The 22,055-nt window shown below is 43.0% G+C and overlaps 1 protein-coding gene across 2 annotated transcripts in view; it reads left to right on the top strand.

Moving 5' to 3' along the window:
• Positions 1–22,055, top strand: part of RICTOR (RPTOR independent companion of MTOR complex 2) — a 214,245-nt gene that overhangs the window by 116,064 nt on the left and 76,126 nt on the right. For both annotated transcript variants that reach the window (XM_073621546.1, XM_073621535.1), the window contains exons 10-12: positions 9,752–9,819; positions 12,670–12,752; positions 21,682–21,769. In XM_073621546.1, coding sequence (XP_073477647.1) covers positions 9,752–9,819; positions 12,670–12,752; positions 21,682–21,769 — 239 coding nt within the window. The remainder of the gene's footprint in view (positions 1–9,751; positions 9,820–12,669; positions 12,753–21,681; positions 21,770–22,055) is intronic.

Genomic DNA, 22,055 nt, shown 5'->3' with positions numbered 1-22,055 from the left:
AAAAATGTCCAGAAAAACGCATTTCAAAAAAGTTATAACTTGATTTGCATTTTAAGCACTTCCCGCCCACCGTCAAATGAAGGAGGGACGATTTGGCTCTCTTTCTGGGTGGATGTCATATAACGGCGCCCATAATGGACGCTCGCCTGCGCCGTGTTGCTAGGACTCGATTCGACCCCGATCTCTGTAAAGAGCCGATCACTCGGCTCCTTAACCATGTGATTGGCTGTGTCCACTCTCAGCCGGTCATGTGTAAATGCTGAAGTGCCGGTGATTGGCTCTCATCGCCTCACAGTGACAGAGCGCCCCCATCAGTGTGGCATATTAGTGCCACCTAATCAGTGCCCACCAGTGCAGCCTCATCAGCGCACATCAGTGAAGAAGAAAAATTAATTATTTACAAAATTTACTGACAGAAGCAAAGAAAAACTTTTTATTTTTTTCTAAATTTTCGTTTTTTTTTTAGTAAAAAATAAAAAAAAAACAGCAGTGATTAAATACCACCAAAAGAAAGCTATATTTGTGTGAAGAACACGATTAAAAATTCATTTGGGTACAGTGTTGCATGACCGCGCAATTGTCATTCAAAGTGAGACAGCACTGAAAGCTGAAAAATGGCCTGGGCAGGAAGGGGGTGAAAGTGCCTTGTAGGCAAGTAGTCAATGACCAGGCTATTTTTTGCAATACGGCACTGCATTACTTTAACTGACAATTGTGCGGTCTTGCGACACTGTACCCAAATAAAATTGATGCCCTTTTTCCCCCACAAATAGAGCTTTCTTTTGGTGGTATTTGATCACCTCTGCGGTTTTTATTTTTTGCGCTCTAAACAAAAAAAGGCTGACCATTTTGAAAAAAAAAATAAACAATATTTTTACTTTCTGCTATAAAACACATCCAGTAAAAAAAATCAAAATTCTTAATCAATTTAGGCCAATATGTATTCTGCTAAATATTTTTAGTAAAAAAATCCCAATAAGCGTATATTGATTGGTTTGCGCAAAAGTTATCACATCTACAAACTAGGATATTTTAATGGCATTTTTATTTATTTTTTTTTACTAGTAATGGCGGCGATCAGTGATTTGTTAGCGGGATTGCAGCTGACAAATCGGACTCCTAACTGACATTTTTTACACTTTTTTGGGAACCAGTGACATTATTACAGTGATCAGTGCTAAAAATATTCACTGTTAGTGTACTAATGATACTGGGAGGGAAGGGGTTAACACCAGGGGCGATCAAAGGGTTAAATATGTCCTTAGGGAGTGCTTGCTAACTGTGTGGGAGAGAGGACTGACTGAATGAACACAGAGATCTGTGTTCCTGGGTTTCTAACCTGCTACAATGTGAACCTAGGCTTAATGTGACCTATGAACTGTACAACTCAACTGAAAAGCAAATTGAAATCTTTTAAAGTGGTTGTAAACTCTCCCCCACAACTTTGTCCCATGTAAATCAGCATAAAAAACCTAATGAACACTGCTTGTAGATATCTCCTTACTTGCTTAGTATTGTAATCCTTTTTGTTCTTTAGAATGACGTCACTGAGCATGCCCATATCTCCCCTGATTTAGGGCACACTCTGTGTGCTTGTCTGTCTATTATCAGGACTTCCTACAGCACAACACTGAAATCCCTCGAGACTGCGTAATCACTCAGAGCTTCCTACTACACCCCATGTGACCATGTGACATCACATGGAGTGTAAACATGGGCGTCTGACAGCATCACTGCAGTCTTATCAGCTGAAGCTGATAAGACTGACAAAGGCAAGTACTAGATAATTGGAACAAGTAAATACTATGAAATAAAACAAGTCAGCTATGAGCAGGGAAGCAGGGTTGCCAAAGAAACGTTGGATTGAGAAGGAGGCTTGGTTAACAGTACAGGAAGTTCTCAATGTAAGGGTGGAAATACACTTTACTGTGGACTCAGAAAACAATACTTAAGATGGCGCTGCCTTACCCTTGGAAACAAGTGTTTAAAGTTTCTTTAACTACTTTAGCCCCGGACCATTTTGCTGGCCAAAGACCAGAGCACTTTTTGCGATTCAACACTGTGACGCTTTAACTGACAATTGCGCGGTCGTGCGACGTGGCTCCGAAACCAAATTGACATCCTTTATTTCCCACAAATAGAACTTTCTTTTGGTGGTATTTGATCACCTCTGTGGTTTTTATTTTTTGCGCTATAAACAAAAAAAGAGCAACAATTTAAAAAAAAAAAACGCATTTTTTGGGGGAAATGTAGTTCCAAAACATCTGGGGTGCCAAGGTTCGCCATCACTGGACTAGGCCATTCCAACACATTTACATGTTTCCCCTTAAACCACTCAAGTGTTGCTTTAGCAGTGTGTTTGGGGTCATTGTCCTGCTGGAAGGTGAATCTCCATCCTAGCCTCAAATCACACACAGAGTGGTACAGGTTTTGGTCAAGAATATCCCTGTATTTAGTGCCATCCATCTTTCCCTCAACTCTGACCAGTTTCCCAGTCCCAACTGCTGAAAAACATCCCCACAGCATGATGCTGCCACCACCATGTTTCACTGTGGGGATGGTGTTCTTTGGGTGATGTGTTGAGTTTGCACCAGACATAGAGTTTTCTTTGATGGCCAAGAAGTTCAATTTTAATCTCATCAGACCAGAGCACCTTCCTCCATACATTTTGGGAGTTTCCCACATGCCTTTTCGCAAACTCAAAACGTGCCTTTTTGTTTTTTGCTGAAAGTAATGGCTTTCTTCTGGCCACTCTGCCATAAAGCCCAACTCTATGGAGCATCCGGCTTATTGTCGTCCTATGTACAGATACTCCAGTCTCTGCTGTGGAACTCTGCAGCTCCTCCAGGGTTACCTTAGGTCTCTGTGCTGCCTCTCTGATTTATGCCTTCCTTGCCCGGTCTGTGAGTTTTGGTGTGCGGACATCTCTTGGCAGGTTTGCTGTTGTGCCATGTTCTTTCCATTTGTTTGATATATTTGATGGTGCTCCTAGGTATCCTCAAATATTTGGATATTTTTTTATAACCTAACACTGACTTGTACTTCTCAACAACATCGTCCCTTACTTGTTTGGAGAGGTCCTTGGTCTTCATGGCAGTGTTTGGTCAGTGGTGCCTCTTGCTTAGGTGTTGCGGCCTCTGAGGCCTTTCAAAAAGGTGTGTATATGTAATGACCATGTGACACTTAGATGCACACAGGTGGACATCATTTCACTAATTACGTGACTTCTGAAGGTAATTGGTTGCACCAGAGCTTTTTATGGGCTTCATAACAAAGGGGGTGAATAGATACGCACATGCCAATTATCAGTTTTTTATTTCTGAAAAATAGTTTTATGTATAAATTTGTCTAATTTTACTTCACTAACTTAGTCTATCGTGTTCTGATCCATCACATATAATTCAGATTAAAAAAAAACATTGAACCAAAGGCTGTAATGTAACAAAATAGGTACAAAGCCAAGGCTGGTGAATGCTTTTGCAAGGCACTGTAGTTACATAGTTGGTGAGGTTGAAAAAAGACACCAAGTCCAACCTGTGTGTGTACTTTTATGTCAATATTACATGTATATCCCTGTATGTTGTGGCCGTTTAGGTCTAATAGTTTTTTAATTATCTATGCTCCCTGCTGAAACCACTGCTTGTGGAAGAGAATTCCACATCCTTACCGCTCTTACAGTAAAGAACACTCTACGCAGTTTAGGGTTAAGCTGCTTTTCTTCTAATTTTAATGGTAGTGTAACAACAATCTCCCATATTCTTCATATGTCTGGGCTACGGGGTAGAGTGGCAAGACGGAAGCTTTTTCTTACAAAAAAAAAACATCCAAGCCCGGCTAAATTTTGCAAAAACACATCTGAAGTCTCGCAAAACGTGGGAAAATAAGTTGTCTGATGAAACCAAGGTTGAACTTTTTGTCCATTTCAAAAAGCTATGTTTGGCGCAAAAACAAAACTGCACATCACCAAAAGAATACCATACCCACAGTGAAGCATGGTGGTGAAGCATGGGGCTGTTTTTCTTCAGCCGGAACAAGGGCCTTAGTCAAGGTAGAGGGAATTATTAACAGTTCCAAATACCAGTCAATATTGGCACAAGACCTTCAGGCTTCTGCTAGAAAGCTGAACATGAAGAGGAACTTCATCTTTCAGCATGAACGACCCAAAGCATACATCCAAATCAACATAGGAATGGCTTCACCAGAAGAAGATTAAAGTTTTGGAATGGCCCAGCCAGAGCCCAGACCTGAATCTGACTGAAAATCTGTAGGGTGATTTGAAGAGGGCTATGCACAGGAGATGTCCTTGCAATCTGACAGATCTGGAGTGATTTTGCAAAGAAGAGTGGGCAAATATTGCCAAGTCAAGATGCTGATGTCAAGATGCACATGCTGATAGACTCATACCCAAAAAGACTGAGTGCTGTAATAAAATCAAAAGGTGCTTCAACAAAGTATTAGTTTAAGGGTGTGCACACTTATGCAACCATATTATTTTTTTTTTTTTTATTTTTACTTCCCTAAAAGATTTCAGATTGTTGTTCAACTGAGTTGTATGGTTTATAGGTTACATTAAAAGCGGAAAAAGTTCTGAAATGTTTTATCTTTGTCTCTTTTTTTTTTTTTTTTTACATCGCAGAAACCTGACATTTTAACAGGGGTGTGTAGACTTTTTATATCCACTGTATAACAATGTATCCCAGTGTCTGATCTATATAAACAAAATGCTGGTTATACCTTCTATCCAAGCGTCTCCCGGCGCTCATGTGACTCCTCGGCTCTCTCCCCTCCCCCTCCCTTCCTCCCCGACTGACATCAGTGGGAGTGCTTGGCCTCGCCCGCTATAGCTTTCAGCCGGGAGATGCTCGGATATAAGGTATAACCGGCATTTTTTTTTATATAGATCAGACACTGGAACACATATTGTTATATAACAGAGGGCATGGGATGAATAGATTATAGTGGCTTAACAACCACTTTAATGACTCGGAGAGGATCTGCAAAGAGGAGTTGGAACAAAATCCCTCCTGAGATGTGTGCAAACCTGGTGGCCAACTACAAGAAACGTCTGACCTCTGTGATTGTCAGTAAGGGCTTTGCCACCAAGTACTAAGTCATGTTTTGCAAAGGGGTCAAATACTTATTTCACTCATTAAAATAGCAATCAATTTATAACTTATTTGAAATACGTTTTTCTGGATATTTTTGTTGTTATTCTGTCTCTCACTGTTAAAATAAACCTTCCATTAAAATTATAGACTGATCGTTTCTTTGTCAGTGGGGCAAACGCACAAAATGAGGGAAATACTTTTTTCCCTCACTGTGTGTGTGTATATATATATATATAAATATATAAATAATTGTTTTCCTACATTTGTTCTGATTTTCTTTACCCTGATATTTCCTTTTTTCTATTCTTTACTATGTGCGATGTATCATGCAGACGGTGCAGGCAAGCCAAACCTGTGGTGATCAGTGGTAGAGTACCTGGAGTGCGTGGTCGCCTTAGAATCTGTACCACATTTTATAAATGCTGATCCTACTGAAAGATGTTTTAATTAATGTTTTTAATGTTTTCATTCCTTCTTCTTTAGTCCTCCAGCATCGTGCAGTAGTGTGATCTATGCTGGGCATTGTGATGGATGTTAAAAAAGAAATGGCTTCCAGTGCATCACAGTTGGGCCCTGATTCACACTTCTTAATTTCCGGTTCTTAAAGTGGTTGTAAACCTCAGACGTAGAATCTGAACAAAGCATGTCCCTCCGTAGTGTGTACTTGTCTCAATCCAGAGTACTAAGTGTCATTTCTGTCTGCTGCCTCGTTCCTTTGTTATCAGCATGAGTCACTTCTGACAAGCTTTCCTGACACCAATAGAAAAATGGTGACGGGAGGGATCTACAGCGGATTGGCAGCCTCAGCTCTTTTCCTGTGTGCTCTGTGAAGGGGGTGGGGTGGGGGTGGGGTCCCTCCCCTCCAATCAGCTCTCCTCACTGAGTGTAACTTCAGCTCTCCACCCCCTGCTTTTCAAAGCTAAAAGCTGCATTTTAATGGCATTGGTCCCCTTGTACATGTGTTTAAAGGGATTGTAAATGATCACTTTGTGAAAACAACCCATTAAGTAGCAGCACACTGATCTTCTCAGGGAATGGCTGTGCAGGAGGCGGGGGTCCGGACAAGTCTGATCATTGGAGGAGAGCACACTGAGCTCCCAGCATAGCTAGAGAACTGACCACAGTGTGCTCTCCTGCTTGGTGTGGTCAGTTTTTAATAGGAAAGCAGAGGGACTGGCTGGAACACCAGGGATTTCACACAAAGGAAGCAATACAAAGAGAACAGGAGACTTTCTCATACAAGTACGTGGTACAGAAGGCACATATCAGGAATATGACATGTTGGGGTAACCAACGCTTTCACTGCACTAAAAACGCACATGTCTGAATTGAGCCTTGTCTATATTTGTTTAGTTCATTTTCAAGTTATTATCTTTCCCTAATAACCGAGTTATCCATGCTATAAAAAGCCTGTCTGTCTCATTCAATGCAGCCCTACGAGACCTGACCTTCTTTCATATTACTTTGTCGCATTTCCGAGATTGACTTCTGCAGTCAGAAGTACAATGTGTTAATAAATGAAAATGAGGTATATAACTTCTCAAATAGGAAAATATAATTGAGCATATACGAGGGGTGTCTAAAAAGTTTGGTGAATGGTCCGATATCGCAACAGCAATATGGGCCAGGTGCACGCGAATGCACATGGCTTTCCAGAGACACATTGAGAAGCATGGAGTACACATGACCATCAGGATAAACCTGCTGTGGGCAGTCGAATGTAGTCAGCGTGAGAGATAGGGTCACAGTGCAATGGAGCAACCAGTGAACATCGAGGACTGCAGCAAATTAGGGTAACCAGCGACAGAGATGCATGAAATGTTGGTGCAAGTGTACAGGATGGTAGCCGTGAGCAGAAAATGTGTTTACAACTGGTTCCAACGCTTTTTGTGATAAGGAAGCGACGGAGGATGAGCCACGCTCGGGTCTGCTGCTGGCAAGCAGAACCCCTGACATGATCGTGCAAGTGCGACAAATGCTGACACAAAATCGGCATCTGACTCTACGATTAATGTCGGAGGAAGTCAGCATTAGTAAGGACACGGTGTGCACCATCGTTTGTGAAGAGTTGGGTAAGCGGAAGATCTGTTCCCGGTTTGTGCCGTGCAGGCTGACAGACAAACAGAAAGCAAAACGGATGGAAACCTGATATCATTACCATGTGTGACCGGGATCCATCTTTTCTTGCATACCATCGTCACGGGGGATGAGACCTGGTGCTACCAGTTCAATCTGGAATCCATGTAGCAATCTATGCAGTGGCATTCACCGTCTTCCGGACTTCTTTCTGTTTCCCCACCTGAAGAGCGTCAAGAGTGTTTAACATTGGTTCTGCGATCGATTCCTAAAGAGGTCTTTGCTGAGAGTTTTCAGGAGCTTTATGAACATTGCCAAGAGTGTGTTGTGAAGCATGGAGATTATTTTGAAGGCCAATAAAGGTAATTTGTATCGTCTGTTTTGTTTGTTTTCTGGTACCATTCACCAAACTTTTTATACACAAAAGGTTTACTTCTCACTGGTTGAGTTTAATTATTGCATTTAAAGTATACCTTAAAAAATAAATACATAAATAAATATATACACACGTATTGGGACACCTGCCTTTACACACTCGTGAACTTTAATGGCATCCCAAGCCTTAGCCTGTAGGGTTCAATATTGAGTTGGCCCAGCCTTTGCAGCTATAATGGCTTCAACTTTTCTGGGAAGGCTGTCCACATGGTTTAGGAGTGTGTCTATGGGAATGTTTGAGCAGCCTTCCAGAAGTGCATTGGGGAGGTCAGGCACTGATGTTGGACAAGAAGGCCTGGCTGCAAGTCTCTGCTCTAATTCATCCCAAAAGGGTTCTGTCGGGTTGAGGTCAGGACTCTGTGCAGGCCAGTCAAATCCTCTACCCCAAACTCGTTCATCCATGTCTTTATGGACCTTGCTTTTGTGCACTGGTGCGCAGTCATGTTGGAACAGGAAGGGGCCATCCCCAAACTGTTCCCACAAAGTTGGGAGCATGAAATTGTCCAAAATGTTTTGGTGTGCTGACATCTGAAGATTTCCCTTCACTGGAACTAAGGGGACAAGCCCAACCCCTGAAAAACAACCCCACGCCATAATCCCCCACCACACTTTACACGTGGCACAATGCAGTCAGGCAAGTATCGTTCTCCTGGCAATCGCCAAACCCAGACACATCCATTGGATTGCCAGACAAAGAAGCGTGTTTCATCACTCCAGAGAACACGTTTCCACTTCTGGAGAGTCCATTGGCGGTGTGCTTTACACCACTGCATCCGACGCTTTGCATTGAACTTGGTGATGTAAGGCTTGGATGCAGCTGTTCACCCATGGAAACCCATTCCATGAAGCTCTCTATGCACTGTTGTGCTAATCTGAAGGCCACATGAAGTTTGGAGGTCTGTAGCTTTTGACTATGCAAACAGTTGGCAACTTCTGAGCACTGTGAGCTTCAGCATGCGCTGACCCCGCTCTGTCATTTTACATGGCCTACCAATTCGTGGCTGACTTGTTTTTGTTCCCAGTTGCTTCCACTTTGTTATAATACCACTAACAGTTGACCATAGAATATTTAGTAGCAAGGAAATTTCACAGATGGACTTATTGCACAGGTGGCAACCTATCGCGGTATGACGCTTGAATTCACTGAGCTCCTGAGAGCCACCTATTCTTTCATAAATGTTTGTAGAAGCATGCCTAGGTGCTTGATTTTATACACCTGTGGCCATGGTGGAGATTGGAACACCTGAATCCAATGGTTTGCAGGGGTGTCCCAATACTTTTGGCAATATAGAGTGTGTGTGTATATATGTGTGTGTGTATATGTATGTGTGTGTGTGTGTGTGTGTGTGTGTGTATATATATATATATATATATATATATATATATATAACACAGTGGTGTAGTGGGTAGCACTCTCACCTAGCAGTAAGAAGGGTCGCTGGTTCGAATCCCAACCACGACACTACCTGCCTGGTTTGCATGTTCTCCCTGTACCTGCGTGGGTTTCCTCCGGGTACTCCGGTTTCCTCCCCCACTCCAAAGACATGCTGGTAGGTTAATTGGATCCTGTCTAAAATTGTCCCTAGTATGTATGAATGTGAGTTAGGGACCTTAGATTGTAAGCTCCTTGAGGGGTAGGGACTGATGTGAATGTACAATGTATATGTAAAGCGCTGCGTAAATTGACGGCGCTATATAAGTACCTGAAATAAAATAATATACATACATACACACACACACACACACACACACACACACTACCAGCAAGAACCTGTCATGAGATTTGTTCATGTAATGTTTATCTCAAGCCGTTGTGATCTCTGTAGTTAATTGGATTTTTACAATACATGATACAGAGAGAGAGGTAAAATTTAAAGGTTGCTAAGATCTTCACCAGCTGACTAGATAAAATGTTAAATTAAATATTGCATACAAATATTGTTTATCTGAATAAAAGGAATAAAATGTATTTTTTCCGTTTTTCTTTCTTTTTTTTTTTTCCGTTTTTTAGTCCTGAATGCAATTGATGAAAATAATATGGCTGAAGCTGCTATACATTCCCTTTGATCCTGGTAACATGCCTGTGGTATGTGAATTAAGGTTAACATTAGTTGTGCTGTGTTGTTTTTCAGAGAGGACCGAGAGGCCAGATTCCAGGCAAGCAAACTGGGGATTGTAGCTGCATTCCGATCATGGGCAGGTTAGTGCGAGTTACTCTAACTTTCACTTGACTGTAATAGCTGCTCCTAGATGTGGGATTTTTCATATTATGACATGTTACGTCTTGACTTGTGTCTTCATTTCTCTTTCATCCCTCGTCATTGTTATCCCCTCACTGAGCCTCATTTATCTAAATGTCTAATGGCACAGATATTTTGGATAATTTGTGTTGCCTGTGGCAGACATTGATGTTCTTCCTTTAAAAGTAAACCTCAGAGTACTGAAATATTAAATTTCCATTGCTAACTTGATTTTAAAGTGTATGTTAGGGCACAAGAACATCTGCAATTCTTGTACATTTCACCACATTTTTATCCCTTTACATTTTCTGCAGGTGCAGAAAAATGGCAGCCTCCCACCTATTCATATACACTATTAAAACTAGGGTTGCACCGATACCTGTTTTTATCGGTGAGTACTGATACTTTCATTTAAGTACTCGCCGATACCGAGTACCGATACATTGCGGTGCGATTTGCGTCAACACAAACAAAACCTGGCGCAAATCGCACTGCAAAGAATCACATGCGATTTTCGTGTGTGTGTATATAGAAGCGCCATCTAGTGGGCAGTTTAGAACGCACAAAATTCAGCAGAAGGAGCGCTGTTCTAGTAAGTAGGTAGAGACAAATTAGAAGTTTAAAGCAGCAATCATTTATTGGAAAACTGAACAGACTGATGACGAGGTAAATTGATCACAAGCCCATGCAGGGAGATTGTAGTGTGCCAGTGAGGCACTGTGACTCACGGGTTCCGTAGTTTACTCTGCCTGGTGGAATGCACGGCTGCCTCTAACCCTGAAGCTCCTGGGTTGCAGGTGGTGAGCCCAATGGATGCTGGATCAATGGATGGAGCTGGCAATAGCCGTTTCACCCAAAAGTTACAGCTGCGGTCATTGCTTGACACTGCCGGGCCGGGAAAATTCCAGGAGCGTGCGGAAGTGCTCCACTATGAAGACAGTACTATGCGGGCAACCAACAAGGACGTCCATCGATTTGGCATCCATTAGGTTCTCCGACCACCCCCAAGAGGTCCAGTTTTCCAATAAATGATTGCTGCTTTAAAATTCTAACCTGCTTACTGGAACAGCGCTCCCTCTGCTGAATTTTTAAATTCTAAACTTCCCACAGGATGGTGCTTCTACACACACGGGGAAAATGAATGCGATTCGGACAGGAATCACACCACGTTCCTATTCAAATTGCATGCATTTTCTTGCAGTGTGTTTTGCGCCCCATCATTTTGTATTAACACAAATTGCACCGTGTAGTATCGGTTTTGGTGCAGCTGCAGACATCATTCAGATCTTTTTTTCAGCAGGCGATTCCCTGCAAAGTAAAACCAATCTTAGCTGTTTGGCTGTTTAGCCACTTGATTGCTTGTACAGGCAGCGGGAGGGGATGTCCCCCTCCCGCCGCCCTCCGGTGCTTCTTCCAGCTCGTCCGTGCAATCGGGGAGCCAGAGAATGAATCTGGCGGCGGTTTACCATAGAGCTGGCTGTGGACCAGATCGTCCATGGCCATCTCTGTGACCCTCGAAGGCCGGAAGCGAAGTCATGATGTCACTTCCAGCGTCGGCAGATGTAAACACTGCGTTTTTGTTTTTTTTTGCTGGAAAGCCTGAGATGGATTATTTTTTTCACCTTTTGAGCTCAGGCTTTCCAGCATAGAGGAGAAATCTGGGGACTTATGTACCCCAGATCTCTCCATAGAGTGGAACTGTCATGCCCTATTCCTATTACAAGGGATTTACATTCCTTGTAATAGGAATAAAAGTGATTAAAAAAAATAAAACGACAGAATAAAAATAAAATAAACCATAAAGAATTTTTTTTTTTTTTTTAAATCCCCCCATCCCCTTGTGCTCGCATGCAGAAGCGAACGCATACGTAACTGGTAACCTGTAAAACCATTTTAAAGCGTCGCCTATGGAGATTTTTAAGTACCGAAGTTTGCCGCAATTCAGCGAGTGTGCGCAATTTTAAAGCTTGACATGTTAGGTGTCTATTTACTGGGCGTAACATCATCTTTCACATTGTACAAAAAAATTGGGGTAAATACTGTATTTTGTTTAGTTTTTTAATTTGTGAAAGTTTTTTTTCCCCAAAAAATTTGCGTTTCAAAAATTGATGCGCAAATACATAAAAAATTGCAATGACTGCCATTTTATTCCCTAGGTTCTCTGCTAAAAATATATATATATGTGTGTGTGTGTATGTGTGTATATGTGTGTGTGTATATATATATATATATATATATATATATATATATATATATATATATATATATAAAATGTTTGAGGGTTCTGAGTAATTTTCTAGCAAAAAGATGATTTTTACATGTAGGAGAGGAGTGCCAGAATAGGTCCGGTATCGAAGTGGTCAATAGATACTGTAATCGACAGAGTCCAGTTATTTCACATTTTCACTTGTCCCTTTCTAATAGTGAAAACTCAGTTCTCCTCCTGACATTTGAATTAAAGCAGAAATATATAGTAGTTGTAATCCCTGCAGGCAGAACTTGGATCAGGTTTCAGGAGAGCTCACCTTTTCATACTGTGCTTATGAACTTTCCAAACGTAAACACTTATCTGTATCACTTATCTATATCACGATCTTTTGTACATGTGAGAAGTTGATGGCCTTTAACCTGCTGGAAAATAATGTTAAGAGACACCAAACTCTTTGCAGTCACTCTTATTTGTTTTCAACTCGCTGTTGGAATGCAGTTGCGTTTTATAAATCATTTGTCAAGTCATTGCTAATAGACACATGTTCATCTGTAATGCTGATATCCCCTGTCATTGAAGTCAATGTTGTTTTGCTTCCTAGGTATTATTAGCCTATGCAAGCCTGGGAATTCTGGCATCCAGTCTCTGATTGGAGTTCTTTGTATACCAAACATGGAAATACGGGTAGGTTATTGATGTTTGCTGAAGGACATTATCACTTTCATTCTCTGTTGTTCAACAATCCGTGTTTTAAAGTTGATCTTTCCCTTAAAAGTAAAAAACCTGCCTGTTTTCACTCAGTCTGTCTTTCTGGTCCTGTTATGTACATTTTATGGGATTGGGCTTAACTAGTGTTTGTGTGGGATTTCAAAAACAGACAAGGCAGAAATGGTAGGCCGTGAAGTCAATTCTGTGTATGTCTGGGCAAAAAAAAAAAAAAAAAAAAAAAATATATATATATATATATATATATATATATACAGGTAAAAGCCAGTAAATTAGAATATTTTGAAAAACTTGATTTATTTCAGTAATTGCATTCAAAAGGTGTAACTTGTACATTATATTTATTCATTGCACACAGACTGATGCATTCAAATGTTTATTTCATTTAATTTTGATGATTTGAAGTGGCAACAAATGAAAATCCAAAATTCCGTGTGTCACAAAATTCGAATATTACTTAAGGCTAATACAAAAAAGGGATTTTTTAGAAATGTTGGCCAACTGAAAAGTATGAAAATGAAAAATATGAGCATGTACAATACTCAATACTTGGTTGGAGCTCCTTTTGCCTCAATTACTGCATTAATGCGGCGTGGCATGGAGTCGATGAGTTTCTGGCACTGCTCAGGTGTTATGAGAGCCCAGGTTGCTCTGATAGTGGCCTTCAACTCTTCTGCGTTGTTGGGTCTGGCATTCTGCATCTTCCTTTTCACAATACCCCACAGATTTTCTATGGGGCTAAGGTCAGGGGAGTTGGCTGGCCAATTTAGAACAGAAATACCATGGTCCGTAAACCAGGCACGGGTAGATTTTGCGCTGTGTGCAGGCGCCAAGTCCTGTTGGAACCTGAAATCTCCATCTCCATAGAGCAGGTCAGCAGCAGGAAGCATGAAGTGCTCTAAAACTTGCTGGTAGACGGCTGCGTTGACCCTGGATCTCAGGAAACAGAGTGGACCGACACCAGCAGATGACATGGCACCCCAAACCATCACTGATGGTGGAAACTTTACACTAGACTTCAGGCAACGTGGATCCTGTGCCTCTCCTGTCTTCCTCCAGACTCTGGGACCTCGATTTCCAAAGGAAATGCAAAATTTGCTTTCGTCAGAAAACATGACTTTGGACCACTCAGCAGCAGTCCAGCTCTTTTTTTCCTTAGCCCAGGTGAGACGGTTTTCGCGCTGTTTCTTGGTCAACAGTGGCTTGACACGAGGTATGCGGCAGTTGAAACCCATGTCTTTCAAGCGTCTCTTGGTGGTGGATCTTGAAGCACTGACTCCAGCAGCTGTCCACTCCTTGTGAATCTCCCCCACATTTTGTAATGGGTTTTTTTTCACAATCTTGACTAGGGCGCGGTGATCCCTATCTCTTGTACACTTTTTCTGACCACAGTTTTTCCTTCCCTTTGCCTCTCTATTAATGTGTTTGGACACAGAGCTCTGAGAACAGCCAGCCTCTTCAGCAATAACCTTTTGTGTCTTTCCCTCCTTGTGCAATGTGTCGATGGTCGCCTTTTGGACAGCTGTCAAATCTGAAGTCTTCCCCATGTTTGTGTAGGCTTCAGAACTGGACTGAGAGACCATTTAAAGCCCTTTGCAGGTGTTTTGAGTTAATCAGCTGATTAGTTTGTGGCACCAGGTGTCTTCAAAATTTAACCCTTACACAATATTCGAATTTTGTGACACACGGAATTTTGGATTTTCATTTGTTGCCACTTCAAATCATCAAAATTAAATGAAATAAACATTTGAATGCATCAGTCTGTGTGCAATGAATAAATATAATGTACAAGTTACACCTTTTGAATGCAATTACTGAAATAAATCAAGTTTTTCAAAATATTCTAATTTACTGGCTTTTACCTGTATATACTCTCCATGTTTAACGACTTACCTGAACGACCACTCAGACTTACGACCAGCTCTACCCACCCGAACGACGCGCTGTACATCATGTACAGTATAGAATTTTCATTGGTGTTCTGTATTTATGCAAATTAAAACAATGTTATTGAACTGGAGTTTTGTGTTTAGTCCTTTTTTTTTTTTTTTTTTTTTTTTTTTTTCACACTATAATACAGTAGTTAAGAATGCTTAAAATATTGATTACTTGTGACTCCTTGTTTAACAACCAATTCGTTTAATGATCTGGTCGATGAAACGGAGCCTGGTCGTTAAGTGAGGAGTACCTGTGTGTGTGTATATGTATATGCATTAAGGTGACAAACCTTCTGTAGTGCTGCAGCCCCCACCAACCTGCTTTACTTACCTGAACGCTGTCTTCCTCCGACCGGGAATGAGCACAGCAGCTCCAGCTTGTGTCTCGTGTCCTGATTGGATAGATTGATAGCAGCGAAGCCATTGTCAATAAAATCCATTGATGCGGGGGGCGGGGCCGAGTCCTGCTTTCACGCAATACACGCAAATGCAGGACTCGAGAGTGCGCCCGCACGGCTGTCCACCAAGGAGAGCGCTTCTACAACGTGGACACCCAATGCAGGGAGGAGCAACCAGCGCCACCGGGGGACCCCATAAGAGGTAGATCGGGGCCACTCTGTACAAAACGAGCTGCACAGTGGAGGTAAGTATGACATGTTTGTTTTAAAAAAAAAAAAAAAACCCAAATGAAATTGATGTCCTTTTTTTCCCACAAATAGAGCTGTCTTTTGGTGGTATTTGATCACCTCTGCGGTTTTAATTTTTTGTACTATAAACAGAAAGACCGACAATTTTGAAAGAAAATAAAATATTTTTTTATTAATATTGTTTTTAGGGATGCACCGAAATTTCGGCCACCGAAACATATCGGGCGAAATTGGCCCTTTCGCAAAAAGCCGAAAGACAATTTTTGCCGATACTGGCGCGGAAATGGGGCGGGGCTCCACCCCTGGTGCCGCCTAATAGTGGGGCTTCCTATATCATTGAAAGAGAGGAGAGCCGCCTCCGCCTGTTTGATTACAGCGCCGGGAACATCACAGCTTTAATTTCAATAGCTGTGTGTTCCCTGCTGCGCGCCGTCACATACAGCCCCTCCCCCTTGCCCGGGCACTTTAATAGACAGATCACCCGTACGATCCTTGGAAGGGTGATCTGTCTATCAAAGTTCCCCAGACGAGGGGGAGGGGCTGTATGTGAGGGCACGCAGCAGGGAACACACAGCTTTTGAAATGAAAGCTGTGATGTTCCCGGCGCTGTAATTAAACAGGCGACGACGGCTATCCTCTCCCTTCACTGGCTGCAATGGGGACACTGGCTAGGCTACACTACTGGGGACACTGGCTGCACTACTGGGGACACTGGCTATGCTGCTATGGGGACACTGGCTGCCCTACTGGGGACACTGGCTACGCTGCAATGGGGACACTGGCTACGCTGCAATGGGGACACTGGCTGCCCTACTGGGAACACTGGCTACGCTGCAATGGGGACACTGGCTGCCCTACTGGGGACACTGGCTGCCCTACTGGGGACACTGGCTGCCCTACTGGGGACACTGGCTGCGCTACAATGGGGACACTGGCTGCGCTACAATGGGGACACTGGCTGGCTGCATCTGACGGGCACTGGTGAGGCTGCATTGATCTCTTGTGTCATGTCCCCAGCCTCTGACCATCTCCTGTACCATGTCGCCTGTCTCTGACCATCTCCTGTACCATGTCGCCAGTCTCTGACCATCTCCTGTACCATGTCGCCTGTCTCTGACCATCTCCTGTACCATGTCGCCAGTCTCTGACCATCTCCTGTACCATGTCGCCAGTCTCTGACCATCTCCTGTACCATGTCGCCAGCCTCTGACCATCTCCTGTACCATGTCGCCAGCCTCTGACCATCTCCTGTACCATGTCGCCAACCTCTGACCATCTCCTGTACCATGTCCCCAGCCTCTGACCATCTCCTGTACCATGTCCCCAGTCTCTGACCATCTCCTGTACCATGTCCCCAGTCTCTGACCATCTCCTGTACCATGTCCCCAGTCTCTGACCATCTCCTGTACCATGTCCCCAGTCTCTGACCATCTCCTGTACCATGTCCCCAGTCTCTGACCATCTCCTGTACCATGTCCCCAGTCTCTGACCATCTCCTGTACCATGTCCCCAGTCTCTGACCATCTCCTGTACCATGTCCCCAGTCTCTGACCATCTCCTGTACCATGTCCCCAGTCTCTGACCATCTCCTGTACCATGTCCCCAGTCTCTGACCATCTCCTGTACCATGTCCCCAGTCTCTGACCATCTCCTGTACCATGTCCCCAGTCTCTGACCATCTCCTGTACCATGTCCCCAGTCTCTGACCATCTCCTGTACCATGTCCCCAGTCTCTGACCATCTCCTGTACCATGTCCCCAGTCTCTGACCATCTCCTGTACCATGTCCCCAGTCTCTGACCATCTCCTGTACCATGTCCCCAGTCTCTGACCATCTCCTGTACCATGTCCCCAGTCTCTGACCATCTCCTGTAGTATGTCTGCAGTCTCTGACCATCTCCTGTAGTATGTCTGCAGTCTCTGACCATCTCCTGTACCATGTCCCCAGTCTCTGACCATCTCCTGTACCATGTCCCCAGTCTCTGACCATCTCCTGTACCATGTCCCCAGTCTCTGACCATCTCCTGTACCATGTCCCCAGTCTCTGACCATCTCCTGTACCATGTCCCCAGTCTCTGATTATCTCCTGTACCATGTCCTCAGTCTCTGACCATCTCCTGTACCATGTATCCAGTCTCTGACCATCTCCTGTACCATGTATCCAGTCTCTGATTATCTCCTGTACCATGTCCTCAGTCTCTGACCATCTCCTGTACCATGTCCTCAGTCTCTGACCATCTCCTGTACCATGTATCCAGTCTCTGATTATCTCCTGTAGTATGTCTGCAGTCTCTGATTATCTCCTGTACCATGTCCTCAGTCTCTGACCATCTCCTGTACCATGTATCCAGTCTCTGACCATCTCCTGTAGTATGTCCGCAGTCTCTGACCATCTCCTGTACCATGTCCCCAGTCTCTGACCATCTCCTGTAGTATGTCTGCAGTCTCTGATTATCTCCTGTACCATGTCCCCAGTCTCTGACCATCTCCTGTACCATGTCCCCAGTCGCTAAATATTTTTAAAAACAGTCACTTTCTGGATTAAGGAAGATTTATTTTCGGTATCGGTTTCGGCACCAAAAAACCCATTCGGTGCATCCCTAATTTTTTTACTTTTTGCTATAGTAAATATCCAAAAAAACAAAGAAAATTTCTTCATCCGTTTAGGCCAGTATGTATTCTTCTACATATTTGTGGTTAAAAAAAAAAAAAATCGCAGTAAGCATATATTGATTGGTCTGCGCAAAAGTGATAGCGTCTACAATATAGGGGCTAGATTTATGGCATTTTTGTTATTAATTTTTTTTTTTTTTTTTACTAGTAATGGCGGTGATCAGCGATTTGTAGCGGGACTGCGACATTGCGGCGGACAGATCTTTTGTCACTTTTTTTTGGGACCAGTGACATTTATACAGTGGTCAGTGCTATAAAAATGCACTGATTACTGTATAAATGACACTGGCAGGGAAGGGGTTAACACTAGTGGTGATCAAGGGGATAAATGTGTTCCCTGAGAGGTGTTTCTAACTGTGGGGGAGGGCACTGATTGGGAGTACAGAGAGATTGCTGTTCCTAATCACTAGGAACAGACGATCACTCTGTACTTCCCAGTCAGAACGGGGATCTGTTTGTTTACATTGACAGATCCCCATTTTGGCTTTGTGTGGAGCGCTCGCGGGTGGCCAGTGGACATTGTGGCCGTTAGCCACGTGCATCAGCTCACTGGCCGTGCGCCTGTTATAGCTGTAAAACGGACCGACGTTGAGCTACGGCGATTCATGGGAATGAGCCAACCTGCTGCCGTATGATGACGGCGGCTGGTCGGCAAATGGTTAAAAATGATGCAATTACAGGAGAGTACCTGTTCATCTTACCAGGACTCTTGAGCTCATAGCTTCCTTCCTGTGCGCTCTGGCTGTGCTGCACTAAAATAAAAGCACGACTTTAAGCCCTGGCTAGTTTACAGAAAATAAACAACAGAACACCTCCCCCAAATGTGATAGGTGGAGATATTCTGTAGTCCAAACTAGGAGCAAACCGCTCAAACAAGGCAACGCCGGTCCTCCTTAAAATAAAGCACAGTGAGTTAGCATTGTCACCCTAGGATAGAAAGTATAATAGTGGCAGGATTACCTGGTGGAAAAAAGGAAATGTATGCAATTGCAGCTTCTGAGGACTGGTAAGCGCCAATTATATTATGTTTTTGTTCTTTTGGCTCGTTTGGCTGTATTTCTCCTGTGGATCACAGGGGTGCCGTTTGTTTTGTATTCCTGTGACTCGTTTTCAGCTGACCACGTGCCTGCTTATGTCACAGAGCCAGTCCAGGTCGGGATCCGCCCACATGCCTGGACCGACACCCGCCTTATCTTCTCAGCGTGGCGCTGTGAGCCTAAACTGTCTGCTCCACAGCCCAGCGCTTCAGTGAGCGAGGAGGGGGCAGAGCAGAGAGCTGTGGCTGACAGTCACCAGCTCTCTGCTCGGGGAGCTGTGAGAACCGATTGATCTGCGGTGTTAGATCGCTCGGTTCTCAGTCTTAGAGCCATTGGGCGACAGATACAGCATCAGACCGATGCTGCATCCACCTAGGTAAGTATAAATTTGCAAAAAATGCCAAAAACCCCATACTTCTTTTTTGGGTTTAGATTCAGCAACGATTCAGTAACTAATAAGGTCTTGTTTAAATGAATTACATTGCTGTGCTTTTTGCATGATGGACTTACCCCCGAGTAGTCAGTCGACTGCTTTCACTCCCACTTTAAAATAGACTATTTAGGCTCTGATAGATGCAGTGTACTTTGCTCTGAAACAAATGAATTGCCTGTTTATTCCAGTGCTGTTTCCAGCCTTGGGTTGTATAAAAAAGCCTTTGCACCCGCTCATCAATCTGATTCTCTATGGAGATTGAAAACATCCTCACAAGCTGTTTTCTTCCTATAAATTCTTATTAGACTTGTATCTGTTTAGTGCGGATTTGTGTGCAGCAGTGGTCTATTCCCATTGTGGATCCGGCAGTGTCCTGCCTTAACGGGGAGTTTACCATTTCAGTAGAGGACATGTCTGTCTTTAACCCCTTCGCACCCTTTAAGAGTTCTAAAAGCCGGGAGGTGGGCATTCGGTTCATGTGCCCGCTGTGATGGACTATCACAGAGGTCACATGATCAGAAAGCTCCAAAATGCAAGTATGCATCTAGAGCTTTCCAATCCCTGCCAGATACCATGCTGGGAGCACTCTCTCAGCACGGTAACTTGTTTACACAGGGCTACATATATGTGGCCACGCGGTGTTAAGGCCCACCCGCCAAGGGGGCGCATATTAGTATACGTCCGACTGGAAGTGGTTAAGAACCCTACCGATAAGCGGTTGGAAGCCTTTTAGGAGCTCCCATCTCTATGCCGGGTCCTGTCCTTCACCAAGTTGTGGCTGAGACTTTACTTTGTTAAACCATATTTGATTGGTGAAAATGTATTTTTTTGCTCTTTAACTTGCTAATTAAACACAGTAAGCAGAAACCTCCTGTGGTATTTCCTACATGTGGGTCATGTCAGGTACATATGTGCAGGGCACTTTGGCTTAAGTGGTTGAAAAAAAAAAAAAAAAGCACCCATCTTCCTCAGGAAGGAAAGCTTAAAGTGGAGTTCTGCCTGCCCGCCCGCCACTTTAAAAATGTAAAGTCAGCAGCTACACATACTGTAGCTGCTGACTTTAACATTAGGGCACTTACCTGTCCTGGAGTCCAGTGATGTCGACACCGCAGCTGATGTTTCCATTGGCTGATTGGGTACTGCCACCGCCATTGCAGGTAAGGGAACCTGGCAGTGTAGCCCCTGGATACCCCAACAGCGGTGAGCTTCCAGTTCTGCTAGGGGTTAATATGAGTGCCTGCACCTGCGGCAGGCACTTGTCAAGTGCCAACTATGCCTTCTGTTATCAATCCATGTGCTCCATCCATAGAAGCCAATACTATCAGTTCTTACAATGGAAAGAGCTCTATGAATGGAGGATTGAAGATGAATGGGAGGCCTGCCTCCTCCACTCATAGGAAGTGCAGCTTCTTTGGATGGGGGCAGAAATGGGTGCAAAGGTGCAGTCACCATATCGGAAGATAACCACCGGGTGTGGGAGGGATGGTAACACAGCAACCACCCATTCCACGGGACACGTTTTGTTCATGGTAAGTACCTGCCCCGGTGCTGTTTTCCAGTAAGAAGTTAGACGTACAAATATCCTATTATTTAAACTGAAACCTCTGGTAGTCAAACTCATTTTGAATGGATTAGGATTTTCATGGGGACTGTAGTATGTAATTACATTTGGGATGCTGTCTTAAACCTTAATAGAATTTATTTGATCTTTTTTAATAACTGTGTGTGTGTGTGTGTGTGTGTGTGTGTATATATATATATATATATATATATATATATATATATATATATATATATATATAATTTTTTTTTTTTCTTTCCATTACGTTCGGTTCACAAAAGCTTAAAGCTTGCAGCATTTTCACACATTACTTTTATTTATTTTATAAAACATTCAAGGTGCTGTTTTCATTTCCCTAGGGGCACTATCTCACACACACATCAGATGACGATACCGTAGGCTTATTATTTTATCGATATTTGTATGCTAAAGTCAATTTACAAATGTTACTGGGGGGAGGTTTAAAATTTCACATTTTATGTGACAAAATATTTAATCCAATTTTAGTGGGATAATATGACAAATGCAAAAAATAAACAAATTCAGTTTAGCATTTAGTTGTGAACTGTATGTGATTTCCCTGTTTCTTCTATTACATAGCGGGGTCTTCTTGAGGTACTGTATGAAATATTTCGCCTCCCTCTTCCTGTGGTGACAAAGGACTTTATTGAGGCACTGCTTAGTGTAGGTAAGTAGGAGTCTCTTATTCCTAATGTAATACAGTTTGTATTAAAGGTAAAGACTAGAAAACCTATTTTTTTTTTTTGTTTTTTTTATTGGGGTTATCATGCAGTAAAGTAGGAAATGCATGCTGCTCTCATAGACTTTACTTGTAGTGCCATCTACTGGTGAATTTGGTTATTTAAACATAAAATGATTTAATTTCTACATAACGGCTGCATTTATTTGGCTATAATTCAGTTCACCTAGTGAGAGTAACAAACAATACTGAGGCTCTGTTATCTTATAAAACC

This window comes from Aquarana catesbeiana, linkage group LG01 (assembly GCF_042186555.1).
Source record: "Aquarana catesbeiana isolate 2022-GZ linkage group LG01, ASM4218655v1, whole genome shotgun sequence".
Lineage (NCBI taxonomy): Eukaryota > Metazoa > Chordata > Amphibia > Anura > Ranidae > Aquarana > Aquarana catesbeiana.
Note: the sequence above shows the minus strand (reverse complement) of the source record. Positions and strands in the feature narration are given on the sequence as shown.